The sequence below is a fragment of the Mustela nivalis genome (genome assembly GCF_964662115.1).
Source record: "Mustela nivalis genome assembly, chromosome: 1".
NCBI classification, from domain to species: Eukaryota; Metazoa; Chordata; class Mammalia; order Carnivora; family Mustelidae; genus Mustela; species Mustela nivalis.
Window position 1 is genome coordinate 182,661,011 of NC_139020.1, and position 26,360 is coordinate 182,687,370.

A 26,360-nucleotide genomic window follows, 5' to 3' on the forward strand; every position below is an offset into this window, starting at 1 on the left:
CAAAGCATCGTGAGTTCACATTTAGATGTTTAAACAAAAAACCACTATGTGAAAAGATGCTCAGCCTTGCTGAGCTGTAAGATAACTGCAAATTAAGACCACAGTGAGATACCAGAACACAATTATTAGAATGGCTAACAACGTTTCTTTAATCTAATGACCTAACAAACGATGACATGGCAGCAGAGCGCCTGAAACACACTGCTGCAGAAGTGGACAACCACTTCGGAAAACAGCCGGACAACTAAATTTACTAACTTGCTAATTAAACTTATACTTTCCCTATGACCTCACTCCCAGGTACCTACCCAAGAGAAACAAACACACGTCCCCATACAAATACCTATATACAAATATATAGCAGCTTTATTCATAATCATCAAAAACTGGAAACTCAAACGTGTATCAAGTAGTGAAGGGATAAATTAACTGTAGTACTTCCATATAATGGGATACTACTTGGTGACAAAAAGGAACAAACTACTGGTGCAGGCAAAAGTATGAATGAATCTCATAAGCATATTAAATGAAATAAGCCAGGCACAAAATGCTATATGGCATACAATTCTATTTACATGATATTCTGGAAAAGAGAAAACTGTAAATAGTCTGTATTTTGGTAATGGTGGTGGTCAAAACTCATAAAAATGTACAATCACAAAGGGTGAACGTTCCTGTATCAAAATTACTCAATATACCTGACTTAAAAACAAAAAACAAAAAACTACAGCATGCTGCTGCCACTGTTTCTGTTAATCACACTATACTAATCTGACCCGGTGGGTTTCAAGTCTTGAATGATCAGTGGGTTAAGCCGCTGCCTTCGGCTCAGGTCATGATCTCAGGGTCCTGGGATCGAGCCCCGCATCAGGCTCTCTGCTCAGCGGGGAGCCTGCTTCCTCCTCTCTCTCCCTCTGCCTGCCTCTCTGCCTACTTGTGATCTATCTCTGTCAAATAAATAAATAAAATCTTAAAAAAAAAAAAGAAATGTATTTTAAAAAAAGTAATATTATCTATGATTGCTCTGAAAAGTTCTAGATATTTCTTAACTAGCTAGAATGCTTCAAATGTCCTTAATGATGAAAAGAAGCAAACCTCATGCTTTTCCCTCTTCGGGCCTCAAAACATTCCTGTGCAAAGATAGAGCGTAAAGATGTTAGCGAGTGTGCAGAAGCTGCGTGAATGCTGGTTATTGAGACGCTTATAAAGCAAGTCTTGTTTGCTGGACAGCTGTTGGCTCCATTGTTCTTTGGTCACACACAGACAAGGAAAGCTGTTATGCTCATGGAATGTGACCTTCTCATTGGAGAGCTGTTACATCATGCTCAGAAACACTGCCCAAGACATCCATCTTCACCATGCACCACCAAGAAAATGGTGAAAACAAAAACAATGAAAGACCCAAGAAACTATATGTAAAGTCTATTGATAAAATAAGCTGTGTTACTTAATATTTAAAGTCAGATCACTTGTGAGAAATATTTATTGATATAGAATATTCCAGAGTTTCTTTTTTATGAATAATGTTTTGTCTCATCTTATTATCGTTAGCATATAAACTCCTAGTGCAAATATTTTTTTTAACTTTTCAAAAGACATTTTGTATGACCAGGATTTGATTACTAATTCCATACAATTATGAAAGTAATTACCTTTTGTATTATCAAATGCCTACCTAGGCACTTTACCATTTTGCAGTTTGGTCATTTATAAACCATTTCCACTCGGACAGGGTTTTCAGCTCTTTTGACCAGTATGCACAGCAACCCACACATGTTACATCACAACCCTGTACAGAGATGCATGTGCACATGTGCGAGCAATGCTGAGGTTTTACAAAATAAGACTTATCCTGACCACGTAAGATGTTCTCTCTTATTTTCATTCGTATTGGTCTTTAAAATGCTGCCAAATAACCACACAATCCATATCACGACCCACCATTTTCAAAACCATTGCCGCAGAGGATTTAAAAAAAGAAAAACATTTCATCATGTTTTAAACACAGGCTTTTAAAAATTAATTTAATCATCTGTTTTGAAACAAATGAGTGACCTTCCCTGAGGCTGACTCACAGTCATCACACTCTGTTCCCCCTGGGGAATCCCACGCTTGGCTGGCGTGAGCAGCAGACATGGAAGGGGCGGACAGAGCCCCCGCCCCGCAGCTCCGCAGCAGCCAGCCACTACAGGTGGGTGGGGGAGCCCTGGGCAAGTAAAGGCCTACAAACACTGGGGGGCCTTGCTTTCTTTCCATTCGCACACGTTGCTATTCCTTAACCTCTATACCCCCGTGCACACACACACAGAATGAAATACAATTCAACCAGGAAGAAAAAGAGTTGCAGGAGAGAAGAAAGTAGGTTTTTCCTTAACATCCGTGGACTTCAGTCATGCCTGCTGTGCTTCGTTTCCAGTACCCTCGGTATCAGAACAAGTTTAAAAGACTGAACTGGCATGTAAATCACAAGCAGAAAGTATTTTTAACTATCAACAATTTTGAGTTTTTAAACTGTTAGTCAATATTATATTCTGCTAATCCACATTGAAAATGGTGGGCATTTATAATAATCAGAGAGAAATTTTACATGAAGACTGAAACTTACTTTTAAGGACTCCCACAAGGGAAACTGGACCAATGAGAAAGGAATCTGAAAAGAAAAGAAAAAAAAAATCAAATAAATTAGGTAGGAAAGACCAGAGTTTGCCTACGACTACTATCATGAACCTATAATTACTATTTAGAAACCTTAGTTCATTGTGACTTTACGTATGTAATAAAGCTAACATTAAATTTATAGGTACGGTAGACATAGTTTTCAAAAAGAAAAAAAGCAGCAACTGCCTGTAGACTTCTATGAACTCTCTGAGCCCAAGAGACATAAAATGATGGTGTAAATCCCTTTTGAAACAAAAAGAGAAGCACGATACAGAGATCTGGCTATCAAAATGACAAAATAAATATTTCCTATCACAAGCCATAAAGACTAAAGACTTGACATTTTTCTGCTGATGAGCTAGAGCTGTCTACTCCTTAGGAGGCCAAGTGTTAAGAGTTTGAAACAGAAACAGGGAGACGGAGGGAGATGGAGGGGGAGAGGGAAGCAGAAGGATCAGGGTGAGGGAGGAGGAGACAGTGGAGGGAACGGAAGGGGGAGAGAAGGAGCGGAAGGGAAGGAGAGAGGAGAAGGGAGAGCAGGGGAGAGAAAAGGGAGAAAGAAGGGGGGAGAGGGGAGAAGGACGGAGAGGAGAGGGAAAGGGAAGGAGTGGGGAAGGGGAGCAGTAGAAGAGTAAGGAAGACTTAGAAAGGGAGGCCCAGGGAGAGAGGGAGCAGGCAGGAAAGAGAACAGAGGAGACACCTAGAAGAGGCTGAGAAACGGGGACAGAGGTACAGAAGAGCCGGTGCAGCAGCGTGTGTGAGGAGTGCAAGAGCGCAAGCGGGCCAGTCGGGTCCCCAGGGTAAGCTGGGAGAGGAGTCCTCTGTAGTGGCAAAGGGGATGCTAAGGACCCTGAGCACACTGGGGCAGAGTATCTGCAGGCAGCTGGTTAACAGAAGAGCGAGAACTACCAAACCATTCTCGTGCATCGGGCCCTGTGCTAATGAGCACTTCCGGAGCTTTATTCCATGCCTCTCCAGCGCCCTGTAGGACAGTAAGGTATGATCACTATCCCCACGTTACAGATGAAGCCAAGGTGTGGGGACAGGGTGTAAAAGACACCCTATGAAGCCCGGACAACCGGACTCCAGGGCCTGTCTACTACTCTAACGAGAAGATACCTAAGTGCATTTATCTGTACATAAATTCACCCCCAGTAGACTCTATTGGCTTTCTGGGACATCTTCTAAAATTTGAGGACAGAACCGCAACCGCACCTCCCTATTTCCCAAGACAAAATACCCGAACTCTAGTCAATGTCACCCACTCGCCTCTGTGACAGCCAGTCCTTGGCCAAAAGGGCCGTGCAGGTCATGCTGCTCTGAGCAGGGAAAAAAGTATTTTTAACTTTTTAACTGGCCCTGTTCTCTGTGTTCAGCTCAGCTGCAGGGGAGAGTAAAACCCAGACTCTGAATGGTATCAACGTGCACACGGTGTGTAAGTGCTTGAAGTGTGTGTGCGCTAGAGACCACAATTTGGAAGGCATTAATGGACATTCACACGAACCAAGGGCATTAAATTACTTCCGAAGCATCTATACTGAATCACAAATTAGAAGTCTAGCACCATCTGTCTTAGTCTGCTGGAGCGAATGATGGTCCTGAGCTTGAGAGGGGACACAGGAAAAAAAAAATCTGTCTTCCCTTCAGGCAGGAAATGGCAGGAAGAGAAAAAAAATCAATGGCAATAGTCTAGTCTAGGCTGACAAAGGAGAGTCTCAGAGAAGTCTACGGTTTGCTGTCTTCACAGTAGGCAGCGCCCTACCCTATATGCAAAATTCCACAAGAAGAGTGAAATTTAGTGTTTTTGTCACCAAAATGTGAAAGCTTCTGACAGAGTCCATTCTGAAACTAAAGTTCAATTAAATTAACTATCTATACCCCCCGAACTGACAGTATAATAGTTTTCTAAACTTCAAAAAAAAAAAAATACACATATATATGTATGTGTGTATGTGTGTGTGTGTGAATGTGTGTGTGTGTGTGTGTGTGTGTGTGTGTATATATATATATATATATATAGTATATAATAACACATCCAAGAGGACTAACAGGTACTAGGATTATAGATGACTTTTTCTTTGTACTCTCCCCTCCTAGATGTAAATTCATCACATTTTAACAAGAACATAAATATTTCATATTTATAAGATGAAAAAAGGCCTTATACCTTATTGTAATGGTCTGTGGTAGCTTTCCTTACTTCGTAATTAAAATAACCAGAGGTGCCTGAGTGGCTCAGTCGGTTAAGCATCCGACTCTTGGTTTCAGCTCTGGTCACGATTTCAGGGTCCTAGGATCCGGCCCCACATCAGGGTCCTCACTCAGCAGGGAGTCTACTTGAGATTTTTCTCTCTCTCTCTCCCTCTGCCCCACCGCACCCACCCCTGGTGGCATGCACTCTCTCTGTCTCAAATAAATAAATCTTTAAATATAAATAAATATAATAAATATAAATATAAATAACCTGTAAAATATTATCTGCACTTTTTTTTAGTACTTAATGATATTGGATTTTGAAACCCATAGATGAACATTTTGCCCATTTTCCTCTATTAAAAGCTATTCATTAAACTGTTCCTTCAAATTTAAAGAAGCGATTTAAAAATCACACAGTTGGAATGGCCAAACTATTCTATAGGGTATTTATCTTAAAAAGTGAGCCGACAATAAATCCCAGCTTTACTCTCTAAAACAAGATTAACTGACAGTCTAAGGAAATTAAATGCACTGTAAATGCTCGAAATAATTAAATTTATTTCTGGTTTCTGGTAGTGAAATATCCCTCATAAGATAAACTCCTGACGTGTAAAATTTTTCAAATATTCCTCAAGTCAAAATCCTATTGAATGCTTTCTGTCATTTACAAGACGAAGAAACAATAATGAAAATGTGTTCCACACATGTGGAAGGAGCACTGCCAGCAAGTATGGCTCCACAGCTTAAACAAACACTTCTCCCAACTTCCACAGAACATGGGCCTGTCAAAGAGCTAGCTCCCGCCCCGTGTCTGGTTTGGAGTTACATAACAGTGATGTTTCTTCAAAACGTGGAATTTTAAACCCCAAACAGATGTAAGCTGTTATTCTAAAATGTTTTATAGATGAAGAAAATGAATAGCAGTACTCAGAGGTCTTATATTCCAAAACACAACACACTCCTTTTATTGCACCCAAAGTTACAAAATGGCTCACTGTTGTGACCTTTTTAATGCCTCCATTTAAGATGTTTTGTTTGAATAAGGTTGTTACGACCCAGGGCACTAATAAGTGAGCAGCAGTAAACCCAGCTACCATCAAAGAGGCAGATGCAGAAGGAAAAACCTGCTAAAATTCAACATGGATTCCACTTAGTAATAAACACAGCAATAATGCTGTACAAGGGTGCATGTGAGGATTCCATGCACACTAGATAAAATTAATATAGGTGTGGTGAAAAAGGGAATGACATGCTGGGCATTACTAATGAAATAAAGAATTTACAAAATTACATTATGAACATGCTTTACCTCTCTAACTACGGGACCCGACTCATCACTGAAGCCAATCAATGCTTTTAACCCAGTGATCTTAAAACAAGTGCCCGTAACCTTAACGGTTCTTAAAAAATAATGAAGTGATTTATAACAAACAAAGGGGATATAAAGATATGATTTCTAAGGCATTACTTATCTGTAAAATTCTATTTTTCAATGGAAAAAATCACATTAGAATACCAACACTTTAAAAATAAGACTTGATTAGAAGCCGCAATGAATACACTACCATGAATGCTCTAGAAAGCATAAGAACAAGAAAATGTATTTTAAAAGCTGTGAAATCTATTGTACCTTGGCAGAAATAACCCCAAATTCCCTAACAATAAGACCAAAACACAAACAAACAAAACAGAAACTTTTTGCTAAGACCTCAAATAAGAAAGGGTTTAAAGTACAGCATGGGATTGGTAGGCCTGCCATGGCCCAAGAACTGGCCTGTTCCAATTTTCAAGGGATCCTACAAGTGACCCACGGAGAGGTCCCCTTTTTGTTGCATTACACAGTGTCAAAACTCCTGTGATTCATTTAGGGTTTTCCACTTCAGTGCTGCATTGGTAACAAAGCCGTTCTCCTCTTAAACACGCTGTGCCTTTTCCCATTCATTCCCAGGGTTAACAAAGGACAAATCAAGTTGAAGACCTAAAAACCTGGTGCTCCTAAGTGACTACTGTTCCAAAATTCAAAATTTAACAAAACAAGTGAGAGCCATTCAAATCTGGTCTGCTAGCATTTGACAGAACAGAAAAGAATTCCAACAGTCAATATATACTGATTTTTAACAAAACAAGTGAGAGCCATTCAAATCTGGTCTGCTAGCATTTGACAGAACAGAAAAGAATTCCAACAGTCAATATATACTGATTTTTCAATCGAACAACCACAATCCATTTATACACACTGTATTTGGAGAACAGAACGTCTATCTAATAAACGAAATTAACATAAAAGTAGGGAAAATGTACAGTGAATTATTCCTTATGTTTATAAGAGACATTAAAAAATCCTAAAATATCTTTTTTTTTTAAAAAAGCACAAAATAGACAAAAGAGTATCAAAATCTAATACAGAAAAGGAGATGTGTGTAAGTGTTTTGACTCTTAAGCAAATCTTTTAGAACACAGCCAGGAGCTCTAAGGATATCACCAATCACTAATTCGATGTGCTAGGCACAGCAAGTCCTCAATAAATGTTAGCACTGAAGGTAATGATTTGATTTTCTCTCTCTGCATTCTATAGAATCATCAGAGGAATTGTGTCTGGGTGGAAGGCACTCCCAGGACATCAATGTACATATGAGTAAGCCAGTCACACAGCACCATGATACAGTGAAGATAAGAGCAATGTCAAAGTAATCCATGGTCCACTATACATCTAAAGTCCTAAAAACAAGTTTCACTGTTTTTACAAAGTGAAAAGCATATATATTTGATGCTACTCCTGAAAAAAAATCTCATGAAGATAAGAACACAAGGGAACTTCCTTGATCTGGGATAAAGGACTCCTGAAAAATCCATAGCTGATACTATTCTTCAGGGTGAAAGACTGAATGTTTTCCTCTTAAGATCATTAACAAAGCAAAGATGCTCACTTCCATTCAACACTATACTGGAGTGCAATCAGTGCAATCAGGCACAAAAACAAACAAACAAAAAGGACAAAAAGCATAAAAACTGGAAAGAAGTTGTCCTTATTCACAAATGACAATTATTAGCCATGCTGAAAATTCTAAAGAAACTTAAGGAATCAATATATGAAAAATATCAATAAAATTCCTAATTACTAGCAGCAAATTAGTGAAAAACAAATGCTTTAAAAAAAATCTGCTTAAAGGTGAATTAAAATTCAATTTAGGAAAAAATTTAACCAAAGATTTATAGGAATAATGTACTAAAAGTGACCAAACAGGGGCACCTGGGTGGCTCAGTGGGTTAAGCACCTGACTCTTGATTCTGGCTCAGGTCATGATCTCAGGGTTATGAGATCGAGTCCCACTTCAGGGTCCACATTCAGCAGGAGTTGGTTTGAGATTCTCTCTTTCCCTCTGCCCCCAACCCCTGCCCATACTGCTCCTCTCTCTAAATAATAAAATCTTTAAAAAAAAAAAAAAAAAGTTCAGAATATTTTTTTTAAAACTCCTATAGCTCAACATCAACAAAAACCTATTTTTTTTAATGGGCAAAGGACCTGACTAGACATTTCTGATGAAAAGATATATAAATAGCCCACAACCATAGGAAAAGATGTTCAGTATTACTAATCATTAGAAATGCAAATCAAAACCGCAATGAAGTATCACCTCATATCCAGTAGGAGATTTAAAAAGAAAGAAAGAAAGAAACACATACGGACAAGGATATGGAGAAAATTGAAACCTTTGCACACTGTTATTGGGAATGTACAATGATGCAGCCATTTGAAAAACAACAGAGAGTTCCTCAAGAATTAAAAAACAGAATTATCGGGGAGCCTGGGTGGCTCAGTGGGTTAAGCCGCTGCCTTTGGCTCAGGTCATGATCTCAGGGTCCTGGGATCGAGTCCCGCATCGGGCTCTCTGCTAAGCAGGGAGCCTGCGTCCTCCTCTCTCTCTGCCTGCCTCTCTGCCTACTTGTGATCTCTGTCTGTCAAATAAATAAATAAAATCTTTTTAAAAAAAGATTATTCTTAAAAACAAAAACAAAAACAGAATTATCATATATGATCCAGCAATTCCATTTCTGGGTATATACCCAAAATGACTGAAAGTGAGGTCTGAGAGAGGGATTTGTACATTCCAGTTCACAGCAGCAATGAAGCAAACTAAGCATCCATCAATGAATAAATAAAGAAAATGTGGTGTGTGTGTGTGCATGTGTATTTTTAAGCCTTAAAAAGAAGGAAATTCTGACAAACGCTACAGAATGGATGAGCCTTGGGGACATTGTGAAATAAGCCAGTCACAAAATGACAAATACTAGCTGATTCCACTTAGGTGAAGAAGCTAGAGTAGTGAAATTCACAGAAACAGAAAGCAGGATGGTGGTTGCCTAGAGACAGGGAGAATAAGGAGATGGAGAGGTCTTGTTTGAGAAGTACACAGTTTCAGTTCTGCAAGATGAAAAGTTTTGGAGACCAGTGGCAAAACAGTGTGAAAATACTTCACACAACTGAACTATATACCTACAAATGTTTAAGATGATAAATGTTACATGTATTTTACCAAATTAAACTTTTTAAAAACTTTTTAAAGGTACTACTATTAATGAAAGGCAAGCCATGGTGAAAGAAAATATTCACAAAATATATCTGACAAAGGAATTCTATTCACAATATAGAACTTTCAAACCTTATTAACTAAAGAAAGTGGGGGAAAGAATCCAATTTTAAAAATGCACAGAAGACTTGCACAAGCTCTTCACACAGAAATATATACACAAATTTCTAACATAAGCAAATGAAAAGATATTCAACATCATTCGTCATCAGAGGAATGTTAATTAAAACACATTGAGAAAAAAGGCTGATGATTCCCCAAAAAGCTAAACACAGAATTACCATATGACGCAGCATTCCGTTCCTAGGTATAGAGAGGCAAAATAACTCAACTCTGGAACTCGAACAGATACCTGCATACCAATCTTCAGATACCTGCATACCAATCTTCACTGCAGCATCATTCACAATAACCAAACAATCCAAGTGTCCATCAAGAAATAAACCGAAAAATAAAATGGGTGTTACCCATACAATGGGGTATTACTGTGCCATAAAAAAGGACTAAAGTTCTGACACAGGCTACAACACGGGTGAACCATGAAAAGATCATAGTAGGTGAAATAAGCCAGACACAAAAGGACAAATAATGTATCATCCCACTTCTATGAACTATCTAAAATCGGCAAATTCATAGAGACAGAAACTAAATTAGGGTTTACCAGGGTCTGTGGGGGAGAGGGCAGCAGGGAGTTCTTACTCAGTGAGTACAGAGTTTCTGTCTGGGGTGATGAAAACATCTTGGGACCAGGCAACGGAGAGAGTTGCACTAGCGTGTGAATGATACTGAAGTGCACACGTAATGTGATTAAAGTGACAAGTGTTCTGTTTGGCCTACTTTATTTTTAAGATTTTATTTATTCATTCGACAGAGAGTGAGAGAGGGAACACAAGCAGGGGGAGTGGGAGAGGGGGAAGCAGGCTTCCCTTCAAGCAGGGAGCCTAATGCAGGGCTTGATCCCAGGACCCCGGGATCACGACCTGAGCCGAAGGCAGACACTTAACGACCGAGCCACCCAGGCGCCCCTGTTTTGTCTACTTTAGGACAATTTAAAAACTATTTTTCAAAATGCACACAACGACAAGCCACTGTACAATCAGTAATAAGTTGAAATCAGAAAGACTGACAAAACCAAATAAGGGTAAGGATGTATAGCAATCACAACACTGTGTTGCTAGTAGGAACTTAAAATAGGACAATCACTTCCAAAGGGATTTGCTACATTGTTGTTTGATCCAGAAATTCCACCCCTAGGTATCTATCCTAGAGCAATGACAGTATAGGTCCACAATTAAAGTGCCATGAAGGTCAGCGCAGCTTTAATCACAACAGTTACTGTCCATCAACAAAAGAAAGGCTATATGTAGTGTGGTACAGACATAGAGTAGGATACTGGCAATAAAGGGGAAAGAACAACTGACACTTGCTATGATGTTAATGTCCCTCACACCTGGTCTGCTCAGCAAAAGAAGTCAGACATAAAGAGTTCATACTGTATGGTTGTTTTTAGATAAAGTTCTAAGAAAAGGCAAGACTAACCCAGGTGGGCGGGCAGACTGGGATGGAATACTAGAGCACATTCTAGGGTATGGAAATACTCAGTAGCATAATAGTGATGTGGGTTACATGAGTATATCCACCCCTCCAAGTATACAATGATCGTTTGTGCACTTCAATGGATACAAATTTAATCTAAAAGTATATTATAAAAAAATAAAACAGTAATCCAAGTAGAGCAAGTGGTGATACACCTGAGCAAAAATGGCAGAATACAGATACCTGCTGAAGCTTGAAGATGGGCACTTAGGCTTTCTTATACTATTCCATTCACCTTGTGTATGTTTTAAGTTCCCGATAACAAAAAATGTGTACAGAGAAAGCATGATTACAGTCTCATTCTTAAAATTCATACATAGAAGCCTAAAACACAAGGTCAAAGTGAGCTCCTTAACCTCCATTTAACCAAACCTAACTGACATTTGAGATGTATCTTCTCATTTATCCCAACATACTTCATTTTTGGTTTGGGTTTTTTCATTGAACATTAGTATACAGAGTTCTAAAATTTGATTTTTCTTCTAAAAAATATCAAAGAGATATTACCATATTTGTTAATATAGATCTATCATTTCTGACCAATGCATAGTATTTCACAATATTCGTTTCCTGGTGATTTATTTTCTAATTTTTCTCATAAAACACTACTTTTATTTATTTAACATTTGTGATACACAGCAGATTCTAGACATATCGCACAGACTGAACAAACCTATGACAACAGTGGGATTACGAGATGAAGGCCCAACATTAACCCTTCATTAGCACAATCGTCCTTAAAAACGCCCAGGGTTAACATTCAGGTCTCTCAGGACACAAAGAAATCATCTTTTAGGTATCAAGTTTAATTTACCAAATCAATCAAAATGAAAAAAAATCATAAAATTACACTGGCTTCTACACTGCAAGAAGTGATTCTAACACACTATTCCACACTCCCAGGCAAATGTTCAATACTTGCATTAAGGTTGAATCCTGCCTCCAGAGGTCTGTAAACATTGCTTCCACGGTGGGATTATGGTCCCAAGAATTACCATGCCTAAGTAGAATGTAATTCTGAGGTCACAGGTAGATGTAAGTTGTACCCTATCTAAAAAAGGAAGAACTATTTTTGTCAGTTGGGATTCTTAAGAAATAAAGTTAGAAATGCTTTTAAAAGTTTTCCATTTAGGGGCATCTTGGCGGCTCAGTGGGTTAAGCCTCTGCCTTCGGCTCAGGTCATGATCCCAGAGTCCTGGGATTGAGCCCCACATCGGGCTCTCTGCTCAGCAGGGAGCCTGCTTCCTCCTCTCTCTGCCTGCCTCTCTGCCTACTTGTGATCTCTGTCTGTCAAATAAATAAATAAAATCTTAAAAAAAAAAAAAAGTTTTCCATTTAGTGCAACAAAGTTAAAAAAAACCTTTTTTTAAAAAAGATTTTATTTATTTATTTGACAGAGAGAGAGATCACAAATAGATAGAGAGGCAGGCAGAGAGAGGAGGAAGCAGACTCCCTGCTGAGCAGAGAGCCCGATGTGGGGCTCAATCCCAGGACCCTGGGATCATGACCTGGGCTGAAGGCAGAGGCTTAACCCACTGAGCTGCTGAGATGCCCCCACAAAAAACTATCTTTACATAAACACACACACATATACATACAGATACATATATACTGACTAATTCCTTCACTGATGCAATTTATTTTTATTGGCTTCTTTAATGAACTGTGAGGATCACCCCACAATTCCTACCAGGATCACTTAGCATTAGTGTGATTCTTACTAATGAAACCTGAACTTCTCTGTTGTGTAAGAAGCAAAGGAATAAGTTCCTTTTCGGTTCTTCAGAGTCATTTCCAATATGTTAAGCTGTGTTGATTTAAGCCTTCTAAGAAAACAGCCGAGAGTAGTTGAGGGAGGTGCTTAAGACTAAGAAATTTCACAACCAGAATTCCTGTCAAGATGTTAGAACTCTGGCACAGGGTCAGGAAACAGATGTTTTCGATTGGAATTTGCATGCAACTTTAATCCCTTACAAAACATAATCAGGTTGTTCTTCAGATTTTTTTCTGTGGCTGAGAACAGCGTTCGCATGTATAGTCGCTCGGCTTTCCCGCCTGTGACTCCGTCCCTCCCTTTCAGCCAGCCTGGCTTAGCTCTTAGCTCAGAAAGCAAAAAAGGAAAAAAGTTGTAAGCAACCCCTCAAGCACTCCTACAAGAGAAGGCAGATTATTTTATTATTCTACCAGCTGTCCTCGTTAACTGAGGCACATGCTTATTTATCCGGGTCTTCCTCATATCCGAAGCAATCTGTTTTTTAGCAATAAAGATGTTCTAATTGATGGTTTCCCAAACTCTAAAAAATACAAATAAAATAAATAGATAAAATGTAAAAGACCAGCCAAGAGCAATAAACATCTCACCTAATATTTTAATCATCTGTTCAGCTATATCCTTTGGGCATCTATGCAGAATTACAACTGGAAAGAATGATAACGAAATAAAAATGGGTTTGCATTGTGGTTAGGCTGCGTGGGTGGCTCCCTCACTCCCTTGCTCCCTCTCCCACCTACCTACCTTCCTCTCTTGGGGACCCCCCCTCAGGCTCCCCAGAATAATGCAGTAGGAGTAAACGCATATTTGAAAGCAGCCCCATGAATATAAAATGACAACAAGGAGGCTGAGCAGCAGTGTGGCACTGACTAGTTTACAAAATGGTCCGAAGAGAGGAGGAGGGGCTGCAGAGCCAAAGAGAAGAGGAAGGTAGCTTGCTAAGGGCGGGAAGGGAGAGGTGGGTCTACCTTTCTCCTCACCGCATCCCTGTGCTTGGCAGACCAGGGGGGTTAGTAATTATTTATCACATGAGTTACTGGAGGAAAAGCAAAGGAATGGAAGAGAAGGTAGGCAGAAAGGCTTGCAGCAGAATTAGAGTAAAATCAGCTCAATAAATGGTTCAATAAATACTCTTTCCTTTTATCACTACTGATTTACAAATATTTGTTCGAACAATGTGCTAAGAGCAGATCGATAAGGGGAAAAAAAGTGGTATCAATCAGATGTGAAAGACATAAAATACAAAAGCAGATCCCATTAGTTTCGTCTGCTAGTTAAATCAAAAGTCAGATAAACGCATATATACACATCCCAGGAAATAAAAAGCTTCGCATAGCCACTCTACAAATGTACCTCCAGTGAACTCTTATTGACTTCCAACAGAAAATAGCATTCGAGCCCAAGTAGTAAGAACTAGAAATCATCTACATTGTACAATTAAAGAGAAGCCATGCTTCCAGAAGAGTAATTCTGGGTGGAGTTTAAGGCATCATAATAAATTGCGACAAGGCACTGCCCCCAGTTTTCTGGTTTCCTTATTCTCAGTTCTGTTACATGTGCAGTGTCCTGTAACTGTGAACACTCCCCACAGGTAGTTTGTGTCTGACCACAACCACAATACCATTTTATGCATGTGAGCCAATTAAGAGAATAATTAGGAGAGACAGGAAATAAACCACAGGGTCTGATACAGACTTTTTAAAATGATGGATAAAAATAAATATTCCCTAATGAAAGGAGAAACAAGAAATTTGGCCAGATTTTACCCACTAACTGTGAAGCATTACCAAAACGACCCTCACACCCCAGTGGCCTACATCAAACTTGTTTCTTCCATTCACATCACTTGACAGCTACAGGTTGGCTATGGCTGCCTTGAGGCTGTGGCTTTTGCTCCATGTGCCTTTTGATTCTAAGACCTGATCAGAAGGAACCACAACTCAGACATGCCACTCTCAAGGCAAAAGGTAGAAACTGAGAGGAAGTTGTTATACCTCTGATTCAGAGCTAGAATACATCACTTCCACATCAGCTCCACTGATTTAAACAAATCATAGTACCAAGCCTGACTATGGGACAGGGAGACACTGCAAATCATTCAACCCTCTTACAAAGAAAACAGCAAAAACAGAGAACTATAATTTATCCACATTACCTTCCAACTTCCATGTCTAATGCTTTTCTCTTTACTATTGGTTAAGTCCAGGCCAAAGCATACATCCAAAGCCATTAAGTGAATGACAGAATAAAAATAAAGGCCAAAAAAGATTCCAGGAAGATGATGACGTGAACATAATACCCCTATTGCCCATGTGTAACACACACTACCATTTTCAATCCCTTTGCTGTAATCGATATAGGCCTGATAAGATTGCTGGAGATTGCTAAATGGAATTGAAGACTTAGGAGGAAACTGGAATGTGTGACTTTAATTTTTCTAGGAGCTGGGTGAGTACCCAGAGTCAAGCCTTTGGAACCTTGAAACAACAACTGTAAACTAATGGTTCTAGAAAAAGCCGGGTCTGTGGAGATCTGATGACCCCTGGGTGGGGGACAGATCTCCTGAATCATCTGAGACCAAGACTAGAACCGGGCCTTTAGGAGCTGACAAGGAAAACAGGACAAACCTAACAAGGTTGAGCATCTGGAAAGACCATTACCAGCCAGGACAAAGGGAGCAAACCCACAACTAAAAAGAGCTGTTTGAAGAGTAAGAGGCCAATAATGGTCAGAAAAAATAATAAGCTAACTGATGGAGACTTAACTGCAACAGAGAGAAGCCTTCCTCCATCTAAAAGCACAATTTTCCAAATAAACCATACAGCAGATTAAAGGAAAGAAAGAATGGATCATGGCAAAAGTCCAAATCTGTGATCTGAAAGATCAAATGGAAAAAATAGCTCAAAGCAACAAAAGAGAAATCATGATAGAAGAGATAAGAGACTTGGAGGACAGAACTAATGAGATGAACAGCAGTTCCAGCAGAAAAAGATGAACAGATAGTAGTGAGGCAATAATAAAATACATAACAGAAGAGATTTTGCTTGGCCCAAAGAAAGACCTCAATCTGCAGATTAAAAGAGCTCATTTTATTCTAGACACAAGCCAAGGCATAACTTAGTAAATGCCTGAACTCTGTAAGAAAAAATTTTATAAGCCTGCAGGTGGAAAGAACATATTCCTTACAGAAGGAAAAGCTCAGACAGCTACCAGAATTTCCCACCTGCAAAATCAGAAGCTAGAGCAATGATTCTAAAAACTACTGAGAGAAAAATGGATACCAAACCCTATACTTGGCACCTGTCAGGAAATGGTGCAGATACTCAAAAATGTGCAGGAAAAAAGTAAAAGAAAAGGTAACCCTTAATGGAATAGAAACGTACAGTAGAAATTCCAAAGAAAGAAAAAAAGAAGAAGAAAGGAAAAAAAGAAATCCAAAAAAAACTGGAAAAAAAAAAAGCAAAAATAAGAAAAGGGTAAGGAACAGCAAGTTAAAATACATAATAAATGAAGCAAGTCAAAAGAAAAACTGTTTATACAACAGGTGAAGAAAGTAAATTATGCCATTAAAAGTAAGACCTAGCTATATTCTGGTAAAAGAAATACTCTGTTTAAAATAAAACACAATGATACAGAAATGTTTAAAATAACAGGACAGACAAAAAACTAGGTTTAAAGATTAAAATGAAGAAATGGGATTTTTTTTGTAAACAATAAGTAAAGGGCACTTGGTTGGCTCAGAGGGTTGAGTGTCCGACTCTTGGTTTTGGCTCTGGTCATGATTTCAGGGTCATGAGACCAAGCCCCATGTGGGGTTCCAGGCTTAGCAGGGAGTCTGCTTGAGGTTCTCACTCTCCCTCTCATTTTGCCCCTCCCCGGATCTCTCTCTAAAATAAAAATAAATAAATAAATCTTCTTTAAAAATGCCCAGAAATAAAGCTGACAAGAGGGGTATATGACCTATAATATATAAAGAAAACTAAAAAATTCCATCAGAAGACATCAAACAAGATCTGAAAAAAAATGCAGAAACTATACTGCATTCTTGACAGTTCTCCCAAGCTTAATATATACTTTAATTCTTTCTATTATAAAGCTGTCTTTTTAAAAGCTGTATATTGACCTTAACAATTATACAGAAGGATAAATGCCCATGCATAGCCAAAATTTTTTTTTGCCATGAATATTTTTAAAAACAAGAGCAATAACTTTCAATATGTGTCAGAATTTAACTTATGAAAAGATGGGGAACGTTGCTAGCATAATATACTATAGACAAGTAGAAGAAAATAGAACCCTGTCTTACTCCAAGCACAAAAATAAATACCACACAGATTAAATGTTAAATAATCTGTCTTGTTAATAACCTGCCAGGGGAGGTAGGTAGGGGGATGGAGTAACTGGTGATGGGCATTCAGAAGGCACTTGATGGAATGAGCACTGGGTATTGTAGGCAACTGATGAAATCACTAAATTCTACCCCTGAAACTAATAATATACTATATGTTAACTAAATTGAACTTGAATTAAAAATAATAAGCTGCCAGAAAATCTAAGAGAACATATGTACATTATACAACAGAGATCTTAAGCCCAGAAGCTATAAATGAGAAGACACATTTACTACATGAAAAAACTAAACATTTCTAAAGCAAATAATGCAAAAAGGAAAAGAAGAGACAATAAATTTGGAGAAAATATTTCCAATATACAAGACAGAGGTTTAACAGTTACAAGTACAAAGACCTCTTATTAACGGACAAGATGAGTATCTGGGGATGAGGCGGCAAATTTACAGAAAAGCAATTCCCAGTAGCCACTGTTGTCAACAAATAAGTCACACCCAAACTCTGTCAACGCCAAGTTAACTACAAAGGAAGTACTAGTTAACATCAGTAAGAACAGCAAAACATAGGACCTGTTCTATTGTAGACAGGAATGCAAGGAAAAGGGTCCTCTCAGACACTGCTGGTGGACGGGTGAATTGCTAGCTTTTAAAGAATGTTATATAATCTAGAAACACCTATTTTAAAAACATATCAGATACAGCAAACCCACTCTAAGAAATTTATTGTATAGAAATAAAGCATTTCCGTATAGGGAGGTTTACTACAAAACTATTCATATCGGCTGACATTTAGAAGCAAAGTATATATACATAAACAGGGAAAGAGTTAGGTACATTAAAACAATCCTCTACCACAGAATAGTAAATGCAGTCACTTAAAAGAATGAATTAAAACTGTAACAGCTGACATGAAGAGACTTCTCTAGATATTAAAACAGAAGAACGAAACAAGGAATAATACGGATCACATAAGCCACCTTTTACAAAGCACAAAACAAAGACTGTATTTGGATACAATTATGATAGTGTGGGAGCAGAAGTATACACACACACACACACGTCTGAGATGTCAGAAAAATAGTATGCTAACATCATTAGCCATCAGGGAAATTCAAACCAAAACCACATTGCAATACCACCTTACACCAGTTAGAATGGCCAAAATTAACAAGACAGGAAACAACAAGTGTTGAAGAGGATGTGGATAAAGGGGAACCCTCTTACACTGTTGATGGGAATGCAAGTTGGTGCAGCCACTTTGGAAAACAGTGTGGAGATTCCTTAAGAAATTAAAAATAGAGCTTCTCACCACCCAGCAATTGTACTACTGGGTATTTACCCCGAAGACACAGATGTAGTGAAAAGAAGGGCCATCTGTACCCCAATGTTTATAGCAGCAATGACCACAATCGCCAAACTGTGGAAAGAGTCAGGGATTCTTCAACAGACAAATGGAAAAAGAAGATATGGTCCATATATACAGTGGAGCCTCCATCAGAAAGGATGAATACCCAACTTTTGTATCAACACGGACAGGACTGGGGGAGTTTATGCTGAGTGAAATAAGTCAAGCAGAGAGAGTCAATTATCATATGGTTTCACCTATTTGTGGAGCATAAGGAATAACACGAAGAGCATAGGGAGAAGGAAAGGAAAAGTGAATTGGGGTAAATCAGAGTGGGAGACGAAGCATGGGAGACTGTGGACTCTGAACGGGGGTGGAGGCGGATGGGTGAGCCTCATGTATTAAGGAGGGCACATATTACATGGAACATGGGGTGTGGTACATAAACAATGAATCTTGGAACACTGAAAAAATAAAATTTAATTTTAAAAGGTGAAGCACAGTTTAAAAAGAAAAATAGTATTTTAATTGAATATAATAATAAAAAGCAGAGAGAGAGAGAGAAAGAGAGAGGCATTCACAACCAGAGGAGATGACCAGAACTCTCAAAACTGTCAAGGTCAGCAAAAACAAAAAAATGTCTGAAAAAGTATCAACCTAGAAGAGCCTACAGACACATGACAACTAAATGTGATGTGATATCCTGGATGGGATCCTGGAAGAGAGAAAAGACATTAGGTAAAAACTAAAGAAACCTGAATAAACTATAGATTTTAGTTCATTACAAGGTATCAATACTGGTTCCTCAATTGTGACAAACATATCATACTGAGTATGATATTAATAACAGGGAGAGTAGGGTACAGAGAATATGGTAACTCTGTATTATTTTGTATTATAATTCTATAAATCTAAAACTATTCTAAAAAATACAGTTTAGGGGTGCCTGGGTGCCTTAATCAGTCCCAACTCTAGATCTAAGCTCAGGTCATCATCTCAGGGTGTGAGATAGAGTCCTGCATCAGCAACACTCAGCAGGGATCCTGCTTCTCTCTCTCTCTCTCCCAGACCCCATCTCTCCCTCTGGCCCTCCTGCTCATGCTCTCACATGCTTTCATTTTCTCTCTCAAATAAATAAATAAATGCTTTAAATAAAGTTTATTAGAAAATAAATAGTACTAAACTAAGCTTTTTTAAAAATAAGACAAATTATCCCTAGAGTGCCATAAGTGGACATCATTTGGGCACCCCCAAATGATTCAATTGTGTTGTAAATTACAACTCCATAATTACACTAAAAATCACTGCTTTGTACACTTAAAGGGAAGAATTATAATGGTATATAAGCTATACCTTGACAAAGCTACTAATAAAAAAAAAATCCTTGCATAAAAGAAATTAAAGAGTATGAAGATATAAAGGTTATTAAAATTTTACTTGCATTTTAGAGTGTAATAGTAACCACAGAGGAAAAAAAAATCTGTATTTTTTTTCATCTCAAAGAATAAAGATGAACCCTCTGAAACACATGTTAAAGCCCATATGCCTAGAATCAGACTTTTACTGCCCCTGTGGAAAACATCCTTCAGTGATAAAGTATATTATTTGATAATTCTATTTCACATTGTAATTATAACATTTTTAAAAAGATTTATTTATTTGAGAGAGAGAACAAAAGTGGGGGGAGGGGCGGAGATGGAGACAGAGAATCTCAGGCAGACTCCCGCTGACTGCAGAGCCCAATGTGGGACTCAATCTCATGACTCTGAAATCATGACCTGAGCTGAAATCAAGAGTTAGATCCTTACCAAATGTGCCACCCAGGTGTCCCCATGATAACTTTTTTTTAAATTAACATATAATGTATTATTTGTTTCAGGGGTACAGGTCTGTGAATCACCAGGCTTACACATTTCACAGCACTCACCACAGCACATACCCTCCCCCAATGTCCATAACCCAGCCACCCTATCCCAACCCCTCCACCCCCCAGCAAGTTTTTGCACAGCAAAGGAAAGAGTAAACAAAACCAAAAGACAACTGACAGAATGGGAGAAGATATTCACAAATGATATATCAAATAAAGGGCTAGTATCCAGAACCTATAAAGAACTTATCAAACTCAACATCCAAAGAACAAATAATCCAATCAAGAAATGGGCAGAGGTCATGAACAGACATTTCTGCAAAGAAGACATCCAAATGGCCAACAGACACATGAAAAAATGCTCCACATCACTTGGCATCAGGGAAATACAAATCAAAACCACAGTGAGATACCACCTCATACCAGTCAGAATGGCTAAAATTAACAAGTTAGGAAAGGACAGATGTTGGCGAGGATGCAGAGAAAGGGGAACCCTCCTACACTGTTGGTGGGAATGCAAGCTGGTGCAGCCACTCTGGAAAACAGTATGGAGATTCCTTGAAAAGTTGAAAATAGAGCTACCCTATGACCAATCACACTATTGAGCATTTACCCTAAAGATACAAAAGTAGGGATCCAAAGGGGCATATGCACCAGCAACATCCACAATAGCCAAACTATGGAAAGAACCTAGATGTCCATCAATAGATGAATGGATAAAGAAAATGAGGTATATATACACAATGGAATACTATGCAGCCATCAAAGAGGGGAAATCTTGCCATTTGCAATGACGTGGATGGAACTAGAGGGTATTATGCTTAGAGAAATAAGTCAATTAGAGAAAGACAAGAATCATATGATCTCTCTGGTATGAGGAATTTGAGAGGCAGGGTGGAGGGCTGTGGGGTATAGGTAGGGAAAAAATGAAACAAGATGGGATTGGGAAGGAGACAAACCATAAGAGACTCTTAATCCCCCATGATAAATTTTAATTAAGTGGTTTCTAATATAAAATCTGGGACATATGCTAAACCTACACAGCTATGAGTGAAATAAGTCAATCAGAGAAAGACAATTATCATATGATCTCCCAGATACAAGAAAGTTGAGAAGCAATGTTGGGGGGGTGTGGGGGGGTAGGAAAGGAATAAATGAAACCAGATGGGATTGGGAGGGAAACAAACCATAAGAGACTCTTAATCTCACAAAAGAAATTGAGGGTTGCCGGGGGGAGGTGGGTAGGGAGAGGGTAGTTGAATTATAAGAAATTATAAGAAAAATAATAAGAAAAAAAATTATAAGAAAATTATAAGAAAAATTACCTACACAGCTATAATAGGAGTCAATAAAGTGACTAACAGTTAAACATTTAGTTAAATAATTAAAGCTATTTTTAATAGTGCTCAAAATGAAAACCCTTATGAGACTGAAGTTACAGAATAATAAAATATCACTGAATTATCTATAAATATAAAAACTCAATAATAAGTATTTTATTATTTTTTTAAGATTTATGTATTTTAGAGAGGGGAAGGGGCAGAGGGAGAGGGTGGGACAGAATCTCAAGCAGACCCCACGCTGAGCACAGAGCCTGATGTGGGGCTCAATCTCATGACTCTGAAATCATGACCTGAGCCGAAATCGAGTTGGCCACTCAAACAAGAGTCACCCAGGCACCCCAGTAATGAGCATTTTAACAAGAGACTTTCCCCTTAAAATGTTCCATATATTGAAATTATAAATTATAATAAAAAAACCTAAACTAACTAAAAAAAAAAACTAAAAAATTAACCAAGTGGGGCACCTGGGTGGCTCAGTCAGTTGAGCATCTGCCTTTGGCTCAGGTCATGATTTGGGGGTCCTGGAATCAAGCCCCAAGTTGGGCTCTGCTCAGCCAGGAGTCTGTTTTCCCGTCTCCTCTCCCTCAACCCCTCCCCCTCTTCTTGTGCTCACTCTTTAAAAAGAAAAAGAATTGGGCGCCTGGGTGGCTCAGTGGGTTAAAGCCTCTGCCTTCGGCTCAGGTTGTGATCACAGGATCCTGGGATCGAGCCCCATATCAGGCTCTCTGCTCAGCGGGGAGCCTGCTTCCCCTCCTCTCTCTCTGCCTGATTCTCTGCTTGCTTGTACTCTCTCTCTCTGTCAAATAAATAAATAAAATCTTAAAAAAAAAAAAAAAGAATTAACAAACACTCTCACAAAAATGCACAGAATTTGACTGCTCTTCTTTCTTCACAAACCACACCCTGTCTTTCAAACCAACTCACCAAAAACTCCTAAAGTCAGGAGTCCACAGGAAGACTGGGAGCTGGGTGGGCAGGGTGGGGTAGAGTGTCTTAATGAATCAAAGCTCCTAGAACAACATTTGGCATATAAGGGGTTCTCAGTAAATGTTTAAGCAAATGAATAGATCTCAGAAAAGGCATAGGAAAACAGAAGGATAAAATGCTTTACTCTGGAAGCTACCAGTTCTAGAAGGTGACTCATCTCCATCTCAGTCAATATTAAAATAAAGCGGAGAAAAATAAAGATGAACAATCTGCCACAAAATATTAAAATAGATTGGCTTCTAGTGGTTTTCTTCTTCCATTTTACTTAATTTCAAAATGTAATAAATATTCAATTCCTCTATAACAAAAAAATCCTTCAAAAGCCTTAACGGAAAATCATCCTAATTTTGTCTAACTAACATTCTAACATTCACTCGTGGAAGCGGGGGGAAATGAGAAGAAGGGAGAGGAATTTTTTTTTTTTAAGCAAATTTACTGCAAAAGTTTGTCATTATTAGAATGGCATATGACATGGCTTGTTCCCAGGAGAAACAATCCTTTGCTTTCAAATTCAGTACCACTTAGATGAATTTAATTTGAATGCTTTCTAAACTGTTTGATTAACAGAAGTATGCAGAATTTTAAGAAAATGAAGAGTTTTTAAAAACTATAGAAAAACCCCAAAAGGAGGAAATGTGTAAAAACAAATTATGGTTGCTAAATAAATAACAAAAATTGGCAATCTTTGAAAGAGAACTTCAGTGACCATACAGAATTTCAATGTAAAATCAAAAAAGGCACTTCGCTTACATTCTTCCCATCTTTAAAATCAAGATAAGAATAATAATGACAAATTCTTAGTGCTCACTAAGTGCCAGGCATTTTTTGAAGCATTTTACATACTTTACAAACATATTACAATATGTAACTAATCCTAATGCAGCTCAACAATAATTGGTATATATTTTGGCTTTCAACAGAGGTTAGCCAAGAGAATATAATAATACTGTACATCACCTGTTCACAGGGTAATTTTTCCTTAAAGATAGTCTTTTCTCATAATCCAATAAGGAAATGTTAATGTTTTATTAAAACATTTTAAATGGTGCCATTTAGACAATAAATGGAAAATTAAGGATACAAAAGTAAATGCAAACCATTATAAAAGAATAAGTTGGAAAGAGAAATATAAAGAAAACACAACTGTGTGTGTTCTGATGACACACAATTTTTATTGGTTAAATAATGTATAATACTCTTAATATAATACACCTAAGCTATTTATTGAACACTGATCTTTCTTAAATGTAAAACTTTTGTAATACAGTAGATGACTTTCAGAACTCTACATGAAAGGAGGGACTGTTGAACAGGAAACACAAGTGGCCTATTTTTGAGAATTCCATTGTTATAGAACACAGGATAACAACTGTGGAGGCCAAGAAAAATTAAGGCCATTCCACCTCAGGTTTAGCCTTAGCATAAGTACAGGCATCTCAGACCCCTGTGCCCAAGGGCTGAACTTTCCCCTACTTTACTTTAGTTCCAGGAAGCCCCACTCTGCTTTAGTTCCAAAGACCCCCCACCCTGCTTTAGTAACAGGAACCCATAAATACCCCTGTCTTAACTAAGCCGGGGGTCCAAATCCCTACTGTGCTGTGTCGGGTATACTTGGGTCCAAGCTTAAGCTTGTCAAATAAACCCTCATGTGATTGCATCGGTGTTTGGCTCCTTGGTGGTCTCTCAAACACAAAAACTCAGGTACAATACAACAAACCATCTGAAAATATTTGAGCTGTTCAGAAATATACATAAGCCTCCGCTGATCTACTTCCTGGTAGGTAAGGCCTTAGAAGATAGGCACGGAGTTTAAGATCACTGAGGGCCTAACACTGATTCACACCATGAGTGCCTCACAGAGTGGTGTTTCATACCAAATAATATTTCAGAGGAAAAAGGGTTGAACTCCAACCAAAAAGAAGTACTTTTTTTTTTTTTTAATGAAGTAAGCCAGTCTTTGAATTTGCATCTTAATAGGGCTTCTCATTCTATTCTGTTAATAATGGTGTGGAAAGAATGCAAAAGCATCACAATACTAAGAGAGATCAGCATAATTAAAAGAATCTGTGAAATTAGATGTCTTAGTCTAATCCAGTCTCCTTTAACATCAATAACACTACTGAAGGCCCAATAAAATGTGTCCAGAGGGAAGACAGACCCTGGGAATACAAGGATGACTAATAAAAGGTCTCTGGCTTCAAGAAGCCTACAAACTAACATTCTTCCCTTCCCCCCATCTTATTTAATTTATTTATTATTTTTTATTATTAACATGTAATGTATTATCTGTTTCAGGGGTACAGGTCTGTGATTCACCAGTCATGCACAACACACAGCACTAACATTCTTAAAAAATATTTATTTGTTTGACAAACAGAGATCACAAGTAGGTAGAGAGGCAGGCAGAGGGGGTGGGAGAAGCAGGCTCCCTGCTGAGCACAGAGCCCTATGTGGGGCTCCATCCCAGCACCCTGGGATCATAACCTGAGCTGAAGGCAGAGGCTTTAACCCACTGAGCCACTCAGGTACCCCAGCGCTAACATTCTTAAAAGTGTTTCAAGAACTAACCCTAACCAATGCTTCTCTACTGAATAAAAGTGACTAGCTCCATATCCCACAATGATCACAGGGCCTAGTCGCTACAGCAGCTGAACGGAACCTTGCCTGAAGCACAACAGCGTACAGGTGGGGGTGGCTGCCTTTCCTTCTTCAAAAGGCTGAGAACACTGGGGGATACTGGTTCTGTGGAGGCCCCGCCCCCCTCCCTATAGGACACACAGCTACAGAAGCAGCTCCTTATTTCCAGAAGGTTCCTCTCTGAGTACCAGTTCTGCAGTGCCCCTTGATAAGAAGAGCCAGATTATGGATCTAGGGAGGATAATCAGCCTATTTTAGCTACTAGTTTAGTAACAAAGAGAACTGGTTTTGCCTACATGTTTGCAATTCTAACTCCAGTTCAACTCTGACCCCCCAAATAAGAAAGTTCTCAAACAACTAATATTGCAAAAAAACCTTACAGGAACTCAGGGAAAGGGTACAGGTGGGGATGGGAGATACATATTAGTTGGTGTACAAGCATACAGACCAAAGGCATAAGTATTCATTTGAGAATAAGTGTCAATTAACAAAAATTCAAAACCCTTTAAGACATATTGCTGTGATATACACTGGATGAAATATCCATTTTCTATTTGTATAAGCTATAAAGCTGAGCTGACTATGCAGAACTAACCAAGAATTTGACTCTTAATATACAAATAATACTGTAAAGCAGCCTTGTTTGCCTTGGGGGAGGTGTCTCATTTTATTTCATTATTAAGCCTCTAAAGAGGTTAAAACCTTACTATACACTCAAAGATATATGCTGGTTTTAATCCAACAAGTTTCTAAGCGTAGAATGGGCTAACATAGGGCCTAGCAAACACTAGGTACTGGATTTAAATCCTTGGTTTGCTATATCAAAACCATATATGTGCCATTCTTCAGAAAGCTGTAGAAAACATCACTGTCAACTGCTGCCTCTCTTCTGGTTGGTGTTTCTTGATGCAGACCCCCTAAAGAGCCATGACTCTCATGCCTTTGGCACCTTCTCAGTGAAGTTCCATTTTACGTGGGGTTAGGCTCTATGGGTCTGTGGGTATGTTAAAAGACCACATCATG

At 38.5% G+C, this 26,360-nt stretch overlaps 1 protein-coding gene across 4 annotated transcripts in view; it reads right to left on the reverse strand.

The window, feature by feature from the left end:
* The window catches only part of SLC25A26 (solute carrier family 25 member 26), a 133,516-nt gene that overhangs the window by 33,590 nt on the left and 73,566 nt on the right, over positions 1-26,360 (reverse strand). For all 4 annotated transcript variants that reach the window (XM_082726907.1, XM_082726906.1, XM_082726909.1 and 1 more), the window contains one exon: positions 2,606-2,650. In XM_082726907.1, coding sequence (XP_082583033.1) covers positions 2,606-2,650 — 45 coding nt within the window. The remainder of the gene's footprint in view (positions 1-2,605; positions 2,651-26,360) is intronic.